General features: G+C 35.7%; 1 protein-coding gene across 2 annotated transcripts in view; it reads right to left on the bottom strand.

Moving 5' to 3' along the window:
• The window catches only part of HGF (hepatocyte growth factor), a 56,343-nt gene that overhangs the window by 20,809 nt on the left and 21,663 nt on the right, over positions 1-13,871 (bottom strand). For both annotated transcript variants that reach the window (XM_030291362.4, XM_030291353.4), the window contains exons 6-7: positions 12,697-12,817; positions 7,805-7,923 (exon numbers count right to left, since the gene is read on the bottom strand). In XM_030291362.4, the coding sequence (XP_030147222.4) occupies positions 7,805-7,923; positions 12,697-12,817 (240 nt within the window). The remainder of the gene's footprint in view (positions 1-7,804; positions 7,924-12,696; positions 12,818-13,871) is intronic.

The raw sequence follows: 13,871 nt of genomic DNA, 5'->3' as shown, positions 1-13,871 counted from the left end.
TGAAATGACTCATTCACATAACTTAAAAGTCTCTTTTTATTTCTTATGCAATTTTCATAATTGCAAATTAATGGCACAGATATTGCATCAGATATATACAAAGTAGTACAAAACTACATGAACTGCAGTTAGAGCAATTCTTCTTCAGTATTCTGAAAAGTTCCCAATACAGTATTTTAAAAGAAACTGTATATCTGTTGGTAATTGCTATGGTTTCAAAATACTAATTTTATTAATTATCTTAAAAGTATTAGTTGCCAGCAAAAAGTATATCAATAAACTTCTTTATTTAGTTTTCTTCAAATGGTCCAGTGAATAGAAGAGTATTTGTGTGTTACTCATATTGTAGTTCACTCCTGGTAACTTGAGCCAGTTCCATGTACTTGGAGAAAATATGGATCTTAAGGAAACCAAATGTCATAACAGATGGTTTTGGCTGATTTGACTGATCTTTGACGTTAAAGATCATTTCCCTGTCAGATGATAACATCAAGTTGTGCAGTTGAATTATACATGTATCCATGCATCCCTTTTGCTCTTCATCTGGTTGATGTTTTTAAGTCAGTGTTTCATGGTCAAATTCATTTCTTGTCCCTCCTTCCCAAGGCAAATGTTGTCCTCTTTCAATGGGATTTTGAGTTCCAAGCTCATTCCAAAGTTAAAAGGATATGGCACTGCAAGTATCACAAGGAGGTTTCTGCAGGCTGACAAATGTACTCTTTCTAGGGGACTCATCAAACTGTCTTGCAGCTAGTAACTTTATATTTAGTCTTTACACACCCCTTTTTAAATAATAAGGCTACAAAAAGATTAATTCATACAACTTACAGTAATAAATAGCTGCAATATTTCTGTTTTCTATTCTAAATAATATGTGAAAACAAATGGAGTTATAGTCTAAAATAGCTTCTAAGATGATTAGAGTGAAAATTGCTATGCAATATTCAAATACATATTAGTGTTTTTCAAAAATACACACATTTCTTTTATATAAATGAAAGAGATCTGGGGAAAGACCTGAGGGAGCAGGAGAGAAGAGTTCCCTAAGATGATAAATTTCAGTATACACCCTGGCTTCATCATATTTCCAAAGTAAATTAATAAATTGGAACTACATAAATCTAGCAACAAGTCTTCTTAAATGATATATTAATAATGTACAAAAAATCAATCAAATATGAGCTGTTGCAAAGACCTTATCTATACACAAAAAGTTACTATTTCAACTGTAATGAACTGTATGGGGCACCTCCTCTGTACTCAGTCATGCTAAAGACATAGAAATTAGGTTGGTCTTTATATATCATTATGTGGTTTTTTTTGTTTTTTTTTTTTTAATCAGATGCCTGAAATGAAATAAGTGATGCATCAATTGATTTAATCAAGGCCATAGTAATTTTGTAGAGCATTCCTTCTTTTACAGCTGCAGATACACAGTTAATTATTGAACCTTACATTATGTGTCTGGACAGTGACCTCTACCTGTGGATCAGATTTTACAACTTTGCCATGTCAAAATATACAATGTAAAGGCATCAGAAGAACTTAACTTTCACATTGTCAGGAATATTTGCACAGTCCAGCCACTTCTGGAAAGACTTTCACTATAATGACTAAGAGATCAATTATTTCAAAATCTGTAACGTGATTACCTGTAATTACTTTTGGCAGTTCTCAATAAGAATTCTAGGAATGAGAGCGATCAGTAAAATATTCTTATTTTAACTAATAAAGCAGTTTCATCATTCCAAAAGGTTCACAGAACCCTCCCCAAATTCTTCTAGCTGTACCACCTGCATATACTACCAATGTCTCATTTTGAAACATGACAAATGAGACTCCAAGTATTTCCAAAACTTTATTCCGAAATTCTGAGGGCTTGTGCCCTCAGAACCAATTCTCATTCTAGCTATTGAGTCTCACAGAAAGCTTAAAACTTACCAATAAATGCTTGAAAAATCCTTCATTCATCTGTCGATTCCACAAACAGGCATGATGGGAACAGTCTCCCTATTCCTGTTAATGAAAGTTGGGCTGGATGTGCACAGGAACAGGCAAGAGCTTGAGGAGCAGTGCCTGTCTCACCAGACACTGCAGATTATACAGCACTTGCCAAACTAAAAAGTGCCCAGGCTGTCAAAGCCTACAACCTACACAGTCATCTCCATTCAGTACTGATCTTGTTATTGAACCTAATTACTCATCACCAATACCAAATTAACTAAATTTAATATCTCTGAGCATGAACATCAGATGTACAGAGCATGATGAAAGAGCCCTAAGACCACACTCACCAGTTCTCTTACAAGGCAAAATCAAGATCAAGATCAAAATCAAAATATATAAAATTGAATTCCCATCCTTATCCCAGTAAATCCTCTAAAATATAAATTAAGATCTAAAAATCCAAGGAATTGTGTCAATGAGGAAGACAATATTAATTTGGTTAGATTAACTTATAATCAATAAGCAATCCTTACTTTGCAGTATTTACTAATAATTCATAATGGAAGTTCCCAGGTTTCTTTTTGCTTCAGAGTTTTAGTTCTGATTTTTGAGTTCTGAACTGAGATTAAAAGTACTAATTAAAGAAAGATCATACAAAATTCCACCTTATAAAAGACTACTATTTATATTTATGGATTAAGTGTCACTTCTTACTCCTGTAAGAAAGTTCATTATGAACAGAAGAATTTGGTAGTTGTTAGCAGCATTTTGCTGCTTTTGAACTTTGTGGGGTTTTGTTTACTTTTTTAAAATTCAAGATGACTAAGATTGAACATGCAACTCAGATAGCCACGAGGGGATTTCCCATTAGTAGTATTTCTACCTTCACATGTTCAGTCTGAAGTCCCCAGTCAAAGGGCAATAATTCAAAGATACTCTTTTTTTTTCCATGAAATCCTCCTTTTTTTGATATTTCAAAATACATAACTTTATTAATATGGGCCAGCTCATGCATTCATAGAATCTTAAAAAGATGAAACATTATTCAGAACCTTATGTGTAAAGTCACAGATAGTCTTAGTTCTGGTTCTCACAGCAACTCCAGAATGAGGGAATCAGCAGGGGCCTTGAGTCATTCTACAGCTGAAGTAACCAGCTAGATACTATTTCACACTTTAATCCCAATGACCCTGAAGAAAATCCTGCACAAATTTTAGGTCAATGGTGAGAATCATGCTGACTTAAAAGAAGGTAGAGATTTTGCTAGAGAATGCATGTTATTTCATGACAACACAACAGTATTTGTGGAAAAAGACATATCTGGAAAAGAAGCAGAGTCCTAAACTATAGTATGAGGAAAATACCTGCTCTTGCTTATATTCATGTAATATCTCTTCTACAAGGTTAGTCAACAGAAGTAAAATGTGCCCTGATTTGTAACAAAACAATTTAAAAAGTTGATTCTAAATGTGATCCATGCAATTCTGCAACTGTTAGTAAGAAAGCTGCGTGGTGTTTTGAAGATTCTCATGCTCAGTTGCACTGCTTTCAGGCATCCCTTCCCTTCCCTTAGCAAAGGAATTTCCAGTTCTGGACACTAGTTTAGTGGCAGCTCCTTCCTTTCCACATTTTCTTCAATGTACCACGACAAGAATGGCAGAAAAACCCAACTGATTTTCAGGGTTTTGCTTTTTATTCAGTAAAACGTATGAGAAAGTGAAGAATCAATTATAGCCAAGCTCAAGAATCACAGAACTGAAGAAATGTTTGTTACCTAAAACCTTCACACATACAATTCCTTTGTTGATGAGCACAGATAGATCTTTCCAGGCTGTTCCAGTGTCTACAACAAAGCTTTAAATGCAAATCATTTTTATTTTAAATCTATTTTAAAAAAATCTCCTCACATTTAAAGTTCCTGAATTTCACTTTCAAATTATCATAGAAATTACGAAAAGGATTTGAGAAGGATCCTTTTTGAGGCAATGTGGATTAAGCTGTTGCATAAACAGTGAACACTGGACCTAGTCTTTGTCTCTTTTTAAGCAAGATGGAAGGTAAGACTTTATCAGCTTCTAAATATCAGTCCCTTTTCCCTGCCTCCTTTTTATAAACAGCTTTATCTTGCACAAATATTAACCTTAAATGAGTCTTTTATTTGTACATGTACAATGATTGAACAAATAACTCTTCAATCAGAACTGTGCATTCAAATGGACAGTTGAAATCTCTGTTTCTAAAGAATGAGTAATTTAATGTTGGTGGGTTTTTGCCTTCCCAAAAGCTGTGGGCACATTACAACAGTTCATTTTAGATCTAGAGTCTCAATTTTGGTGTTTTATTACTTGTTCTTTCCCATCCAACCGAGGCCTTTATTGAATTATCTCAGGGCTTTTTCAGGCTCTGGTCATCCCTGAGTACTGTCAGTGACTACTGGTGGCAAAGGGTAAATCCATAGCACAGGCATCTGGGTTGGTTGGACATAGGTAAGCACTGTCCTTAACACAGTAATTCCAAAAAAGCTTTGCAGTTCTCAAAAGAATGATATCTGTAGCTTCCTTTATGGATCTCAGTATCTCTCTAAAGCTCATCCATAGAGGAACTGTTACCCATTTGGGCTTTAAAAACAGCAATATTAGTTCTCTACTCCTGTCTTCCCTGTAGTCAATGTTCTCATTTATACCAAAATAACAATAATTTTCCTTTTTCATGTTTGCTGGCACTGCTTCCATTTCTTCATTTCATCCTACACTTCTTCATTGCTGTTAGTTGTCTTTTTATCCTCTCTTCTAACTAAAAATTGTCTCAAGCCAAAACCACAGACACATATGTGAACAACTTCAAACCAGTCCTGGGGTCCCCAAAGTCTTAATCCAAATCCAGTTTTTGCAGCTTGAGCCATCTCTAATTCCTAATTGCTCCTGTCATCTCTTTCTCACAGCTCTGGCTGTAAGCCACAATGTTTTATGCTGCATTCTGTGCTTGGAAGTAAAATCACAATGCCCTCTCTCTCTTCAGTCTTAAAACCATATTTATTTTCTAAACGCTTCCTTCCACCAACTTTTTTTGCAGAAATTTTTGTATATGGGCTGTTGTCAGCATTCTGGCTATAAAGCACACTAGCACTCACAACATGTAGCAAAAAGCCACAAGCAGCGTGCTGCCTTGTGGTCAGTCCCCAAAGAGAGGACACCTACATTTTTGTAAGTGGTCCAAGGACTTGGATTTGCAAAGCATTTTTTCCTAATTAGTATTTCTTGTAAATTAAACAAACAGTCCTCAGCATAGGAATTAAAACCTGTGTGACAATCCAAACCACAAAGCTATAAAGACCTATAACTCATGATCTCTTTTTAGTGTTCTGAGATTGCAAACAGCCCCAGCATCAGAAACACAGAGCAGCCACCGAAACCTAGAATAGCCAAGTGTTTTGGGCTCCCTGCTAGGAGGTGGGAAAACAGTTTTTTTTTATGAGTCTCAAGAAAGACAGAAATCAAAAATAATTTCTGTTAGTATTCTGGCCATCAAGATGGTGATTCAACAGTAGCATCAGCAATAAATTCTCTCAGTGGGTTTTAAAAGAAAGCGTTGAGCACCACTGCATCTTACATAGAAGCAATGTCACATGCCTGTGAGAAAAACTCTGAAAAAATCTGTTGGATTAAGCATTCATGGCCCCTAGTTTTAAATTTTTTTCTCACAGAGGTTGTCTTATTAATTTCAAAAGAGATACAGTATTCTGCAGGGAAAATACAGTTTTACATGTGAAATTTCCACTGATTTTCATATAATTTCTAACTGAAGGAAAGAATTTCTAGTTCCTTCAGTGAACTTTTGCCAAGAAATGAGACAAAAGGCTTTCATCACAAGATGAAAATCATTAGTCTGTGTTTTGAAGTTGTTTTTAATTTAATTTTGATCTTTACCTTTTCTTCAGGGCTCTGACTTGACAGACAAAGGTGATAATCCAGTAGTTTTCAGGAGATCTCCCACCCAACTATGTTATAAAGCCGAGGCCAGACTGTAGATACTGGAAGTAAGGCATAAGCTTACATGACCAACAAAGCCAGATGTGAATCCTCAGAACACTGACACATCAGCTCAGGAAATGCCAGAGGATAAAGGTTTATAAAAGTTGCATTTGTGAAACAGTCAGCTGTAACTTAGGAATACTTTTTTTCATAATAGTAACAGGGGAAAAGAACAGTTCTAGTATGCTACACATGATTCATATGTTATCTAATAATTGGAGAAGTGTAGGAAGCACAGTTTAGTTTAAAAAAAATAAACCACAAACCAAAACAAAGCCCAAACCAACGCAGGCCAAAAATCCAAAGCAACAGCTCCTTACTTAATTGAGTAACTAAAAAATTGAAAGATGATTCAGCTGCACAACTAAGAAATCTGTGTTCACAAAGGAGATAACCTGAGATTTCCCCTTTATCAAAGATTATCAGTAAGTATAGATATAAAAACATTAATTAGTCCTGTAGTTCACAGGTAAAACTTTCAACATGGGTGTGAAATGGGTGCCTGACCCAAAACAAGCAGCGATCCTGCCAAGTTTCTTCTTTCTCAGGAGAGCCTGATAAGACATTGCCCAAAGTATCAAAATAACTTTGTCTTTTTTACAGTGGAATAATTTTGATAATTTAACTACCTTATGCTGGAATTACAATGACATAAAATAAAGTAAGTTAAGTTACATCAGGTGGTACAGAATATTCTCACTCAACCCTTGGATTTCAAAAATTGACAAATTTATTAGACCAAACTGAATGTCCAAGACATTAGAACTGGCCTAAGCTATAAAGAGCCAAGGAGAGAAAATTCTGAATTATTGGTGATTCAGGCAGAACACACGGCATAATTTGCTTGATAAGAATTCTAACTGAAGGTGGAGAATCGCTCTTTAGGCAGCAATGGCTCACAAATAAAATTTCACATCAGAGCTATTACCTCTTCCTTGCCACCCATCCCAATATTTAAAGCAAGTCTCAATAAAACTGACTCTACAATCCACCTTAGCCCCAGAATTACTATGAAAAATTGCTTTGCTCTAGTTTTCAAGGAATGACCAAGATTTCTACCTTCCTCCTTGTCCCTTTACTTCTCATTTAAGACACCTAATTATCAGTAAATTAGAGCTTTCAGAGCTGGCACCAAAGTTAAGATGATCTGAACTTTGTAGACATATTGTAGTAAGCTCTAAAATGCTGAACAAAAACATCTCAAAGTGAGCATCCAACAAATATACACCTTAATGTCCCTTTGATTCAATTCCTTGTCTCCAAAGTGCGGTTAAGAAATTACACCATCTTGTAACTGATAAATGAAGTTCTTTGCCTGTGGACTGCTTTGATATGGAGTGCTCAATATCACAGAGAGACCCACGTGGAAATTAATAATTCTATCTTCAGCACAAGAGTGAATTATGTGGACCTAGAACTGCAAAGCAGTAAAGAGTTGTTAGCAGAAGATACTGAGGAGGGATTGTGTGTGTACACCAAATGATATTTGACACTTTCAAATGATAATGCAAATGTCCAGCATGGGCAAACTAATACTGTACATGAGATCCTCATGATTTTGTTGCCTCCATTTTTTAGTACTTGATTTTTGTACATTTTAATGCAATTTGCAGTAGATGAGGCATACACATATTCTCGTGGTAAGTAAAGCACAACTCTTCTTTGCCGTCCAGATTAAATGTAAAGTGTTTATAGGAGACCCTCTTTGAAAGCTATGTTTTAAAAGCCAATGAAGTGCAAGGAATGAACTAGCGGTGGTCCTACACTGCTTGAAATATCCAGATTTTGGAAAGGAAAAGGAAGTAATAAATTTTGCTTGAACTCACCACACGTTTTAATTGCACAGAACTCCCAGGGGGTATTAGGGTCAAGAGTGTAGCACCATGGTCTCAGCTTGCCATCAGGATTGCGGCAGTAATTATCATCAAAGCCCTTGTCAGGATATCTGCAAACCACAATGAGAAATACGTCAGGGAAGTCTTCCTGGCAACACCGCACTGCCTTCTACAAGGTACTTAAAGGACAGATTTCAGCAGAGGCAAACAAGAACTGGTTCCTATTAACCTTGGGTCTGATCCTGCAGGATGGATGCAAATATGCCTTCAATGCTGTTAAAAAGTTAATAACATATAAACACTTTCCAAATCTGCAGCAGAATCAGACCTCCACTGAGGGGACTCCCTGCTGTGCTAATGCACAGGGTACCGGATAGGCCAACTCCACTAATTGCTAAACTCTTGCTCTTGTGTCTGTCAACCGATGACCAGACACTTAAGCCACTCTTTTTTTTTTAAACAGACCAATTAAATGTGGATTATCTAAATACTGCCTGCCATGCCAGACTCATTATGAAAACAGGTTCTCCAGTGCAACAGCCCTGGGTTCAAACTTGAAGCTTTTTTGGGTAGCCTTGTTACTAATGATAGCTCCATTTTTGTAACAGAGCTCATTTTTGGTCATGCCCTCATTTCAAGCACTGGGAGAAAGGAGAAAATAAGTAAATAACTTTCATCTCACTTTATCTCATTAAGACTTCATAACATTGTGCTATATTTAAATGTTTCCACATTCCTACAGCCATCACTGACTATCAGACAGATATCCAAGATATGTAGGTTTTTTAAATATAAATACGTGATACTAACATCTGTAAACTTGAAGGAGATAAATGCATCTGGTTGGGTTTTTTTTTCTCTAGTGAATAGAATTTGTCTTGGCCTTCCAGTTTTATTGAAACATGTTTGCAAAAGAAACAAAAAGTAGATTTGCCTCTGAAGGAAACGTGAAAAGTATGTAAGAGAACAATAAAGTTAACTACTTGGGAACCTGAATCCATTTACAACTGCCAGCAGATGTGCTTCACACAAGCACATGAAAATATGATTTACAAGTGTATGTTTTTCCTAGGATGGTTTTTCTGTCAAATGATCATGCTAATTTTGACTCATTTGCAACTTGATCTCCCATTTCTTAGGAATGGTCAGTTCCTTCAACTGCACAAGGGACAAGGATAAGATTTAAGTAGAATTCAAAAAAAGAAAAAATATAAAGAAAACCAAAATGACAACAAAATCACCAAGGAGAAACCTCACCAAACTGGGACTTCAATGGAAGTCAAGAACATGGTAATTTCAGATCTAGCAGAAGTACCCTGTTTTCTGCTAGGTGCAAAACAAACTGTAAAGAACAGTTGTGTCTAAGGATTTCCCAAAAAAATAGTTAATGGGCTAATAATGCAGCAGAAAATTATATGGGTTTGGCCTCTCAGTAGATGCAGTGATGAGCCTTGGTGCTGGTGGAACATGTTCCATGTCAAATAGTGTGGAAAGTGCATGTTACCACCTAAGAACCAAGGCGAGTCCAGGAGTGGCAAAGTATATGCAGTCACAGCTCACAAAAAGCATTTAGAACAGCTCGTGATGCAAAGAATCTGTGTTCTAGAATACAAATGTCTGTCTTTGCACTGAATGCTCCGTCCTTCCTAATATTATATGCCATATTCCCACAGTATATCAAATATGGGTTATTTACTCATTAAAACTTAGGTAGAGATGTTCTTCCAGGATCGAGCTTTGTGTCTTCATGGGATGGTGTAGTGCCTGTGAGCTGTATCTTTTCACCAACTAGATCTACTTGTCCTTTTCTACAGCAAAACTAGACTTCTCAGTCAATGGTTCTTCACCCAGTATCAAGGGAGGCTTCTGTCTTCCTTCATACCCAGCAAGAAACAATTGCTTTAAAAAAAGACCAACTAATACCTTTAAGAAACAAATATTAGCAATAAATAACAGGGCTTCAAACTGTTCCACACAATTCAACAGTGAGGCTATACAGGATTCTCTGAGAGCTGTCTCCTTGTTGTACACACTTCTCCTTCCCCAGTAAATTGGGGCACAGAGCCCTTTCTTAGACTTAATAAAGAGCCTGAGGTGTCAGAGATCTTCTAGAACTCTACATATTTGTTTTTTCCCCGTTGAAACAGCAGTAGCTGTACTTCACTTCCAGAACTGAAATGAAGCATGAAGATATGTATCTGGTGTCAAAATCAAGACTATCTCAGTTTCTAGAGAAAATAGAGGAGAGTATTAGCCAAAGAGATAAAATTTATCCTTTTTGAAGACACAGGTGCTGATCTCCAACTCTCCTGGAAATAAAATGAAACTTAGTATCTAAAGCTCTTCACCAATATTTCATCTCCCTTTTTTTTTTTTTTTTTTAAGACATGTAGGATAGTAAATTTGTTTCTTTTAAAAAGTAAATTTTCATACAAGAGATATAAATTCGTATACATTACTAGTACCAGGGTACCAATAAAGTGATGTCTGCAGTTATTCGCCTCCTATGATACACTTAATTCCTACTTTCCTCCATGTAATACATATTTTCACAGAATGTTTGAGTTTTAGCAGAAAAGGGCAAAAAACTTTTCCCTTTATGCTGCTCTATGCCCAAGACATTATCCTCAGTAGTCTTCCTTCCATCCTGAGGCATAACTGTGCCCATGAGGACAACATAAGAGAACTGGAGTTCAAGAATATAATTCTGCATCCACTAATAGCTGAAAATGGGCCATGCAGGAGGTGTTTGGGGGAATTCCTTCAGCGTGCTTCAATCACATCTAAGCAGACAGTAAGCATCTTCAGTAACTGCCCCTGAGGGGAGTAAATGTGAAACAATTCATTGAGGTGACAGAAAAGTGAGCTGTATTTACCCTGAGCCAAAAGCACTGTCCAACAGCATGTAGACTGATGCATTTGGAAATATTACTGTGTTTATTCCTTTTCTTTATCATTGCAACTTATGAACCCATAAATGAAAATAGTTTTAAATCTGTCCAGATAATGCTTCCTGGTTTACAGGTTATTTACATTACACCTGGATGATATACTATAGGTGTCTCTAGAGACTGCTGTATTTTAATGGGTTATTTGTTCCAGACCTTTTCTTTTATTTTCAACTTATATGACTATGAAAAAAAAAACCTCAACAAACCAAAACCTTCAGCATTTAAAAAATGTGGTAAAATTAAAGTATAATTGCTGCCACTTTTAGTGACTGTTCACAGAGCTAATTAACATCAGTATATCAGAAATATGCTGGACTACATTACTCTTCTGAAAGCACACTCAAGTGAGTTCAATCTGGATGGGTTGCTTTTTGATTAAAAAAAGCACTTTATTACTGTCTGAAAAGTCTCAAGAAGATGTTCTCAGAAGGAATTATTTCAAAGAGGAAGACGATTGTTCGTAAGACTGTGGTTAGTCTGAAAAGTTATTTTGCAAAACAATTAGAAATTAATGGAAAAAAAGAAATTTCCTCCTGACAGTAAAATTATTCTTGTTTGTACCCATGAGTTCTATAAATGTTTCACTCCAAAGGAACAAATCTGTTTCTGTGACTTATTCTAGAATACACAGTAAGTGCATGGCAAAACTCAGAAACAGATTATCTTCAGTCCCACTCTGCTAATACAAAATATTTATTGTGGCAGAACAATGGGATAGACTGCTATTATTCATGAAACAGATCATCCAAGCCAAGGGAAAAAACACATTATACCACATAAGCTCCAAAACTGCAGATTCTCCATATTTTGCTGAATAATCAGGCTTTCTAAAATCTAGTAGTACTCATATTTCTTAAAATAAAAATAATGTTTTATTTGCTGAAACACTTTAACATATAAAAAGATACTTTCACTGGAAGGTCTTAATCATTCTGGTTTTGTTGATTCTCGCAGTCTTTTTCTGGAAATTAGAATTTATCCAAAACAATATATAAATGGATTTAATAAAAAATAAAACTAAACTCAAACTGTAATTCAGTTTGAGATGAACAGAGACCCCCTCCTGTGTGGCCTAACCCCTTCCTACCCCTTCCCTCCCACAATACTTTCAGAAGTGTGTATTATAGATGACCCTTTGTAGTTGGATGAATTTAGCCCTGTAGGACAAACCCTAACAGGGATGAAATTTGTCTTGCTATTTCTGACTCAGCTTTTGGCACTGTGAATCAGTGCCTAAATTAAAAAAGGAAAAAAAAAAAAAAAAAAAGAAAGCAAGTCTAATAAAGAATTCCATGTTCATAAAATGCTAAACAGAATGATTAAATCCTTTCCCAGGGTGAATAAACAGATGTAGTGGTCAAACAGTTCAGTCAGACAAATTGTATACTTAAATGTGATTATTATGAAAGGTCACCTACAGCTTAAAAGCTGTTCAATACTGCAAAAAGGAGGATATTGTTATTTGACAATACTGGAAGTTTATATTCATCAATTGTGTTAAGAGATCTAACAAAAATTTATGACTTTAAATCATTATTTACTATGTGATTTCATTAAGGTATTTAAGCTGACTGCAGCTGCATACTAATATATACAGAAATATTCAGAGGTTATTTATTTACTGTCAATGAACTAGCACAAATAGGAAGGAATTTTTGATCAATTAAAGCAGTAGCAGCATTAGTACCAGTCAGGCATGGGATGTAACCAGAACTGAACAAAACAGCCCCCTTTCTCCACCTTGCATATCCATTGTGTCAGTAGCCAGCCTACACCAGGGGCCAGGAGCATCTAAAGCATCTAAAGCATCTAAAACTGGTGAACTCCACAAATTTCAGTTGAACTAAAGCTAGTTTTGCTCTGCAGGTTCCAGAATGTGTGTTATTTTCAAATTATGACCACATGGTCTTGCCTGAGGGTAGGAGAGGTTACCTCTCTGGACGAAATTTGTGCTTGTGTGGTCTCTGAAGATCCCAGCGCTGACACTCCTTGCCTGTCTCGGTGTGATCCATTGGCCCTCTATAACTCTCTCCATTGCAGGTCATGCATTCAACTAGAAAAAAATAGACACTAGTCATTTATTACACTAATGACACATACCACAAAAAAAACCCCAAAAATCCACAAACCAAAATAAAACCAAAACAAACCCAAAAAACCAAAACCAAAACCAAAGAAATCAACGTAAAAAAACCCCAATGTGTCCTTGCTCTGATATAATTATACCAACCTAAATAGGTATTTAAACTATGATATCTTTCTGTTGGGTTGGTATGTGTTATGCCCTGTGGAATATCTGTTATGTCCTTTGGAGTATCTGTTAGCACTAATCCAGATGCTTAAATTTCATATCACTTTATAGGACACAGTTTTGAAGCAGGTAGAGGGGAGCTACCGGAAGCATTCATGTTCCTATTATTCTTTTACTAATCTTACTTATGGTTAGTTTGAGAGAGAGACCCATAGCTAAAGAAAAAGTCTTTTTTAAAGGTGATATAATCTACTTAGCATCATTTATTTTTCTAAATCACTCTAAGTCACAGGACAATTACAGGACAAGTTTAAGTGCAGAATATTGGCAAAATCCCAATTTCAGTGCAATACAGTATGTTTCTTTATATATCCAGCACTTCGAGCTATTTATGATACTGTATCTTTTTGCTGATAATAGTTTTTAGCAGTTTAAACTATGATACATTTTTAATCCTGGTTTGGGAAAGTGGTTAAGGGGCACGAAGGAAGAGCGGTCAAAAGTTATCAAAGGAATTTGAATTCATTGTTTAACAGAATTTAGAATGAAAGTTCTGAACATACAAAATAAATTCACCAAAATTAACTGCAGACAAACTTCTCAAGTACTCCCTAATTACACTAATTGTAAGGAAAGATTATTTATAAAATACTATTTTAAGGAATTACTGATATCACAAAATATCAGCTACCAAAGTCTTCATCCTAAAGTGAGCTCCAGGTCAAATATCCCATTTGCAGTTCACATAAGTTTAAATGATAGATTTTAACAAATTCCCAAGCTCTGTTATTCTATTATTAATATTATTATTAAATTATTAAATTATTCTATTCCTCCTTCTCTTCCTCCCTCCCTC

Source organism: Taeniopygia guttata, chromosome 1A, assembly GCF_048771995.1.
Source record: "Taeniopygia guttata chromosome 1A, bTaeGut7.mat, whole genome shotgun sequence".
Lineage (NCBI taxonomy): Eukaryota > Metazoa > Chordata > Aves > Passeriformes > Estrildidae > Taeniopygia > Taeniopygia guttata.
Note: the sequence above shows the minus strand (reverse complement) of the source record. Positions and strands in the feature narration are given on the sequence as shown.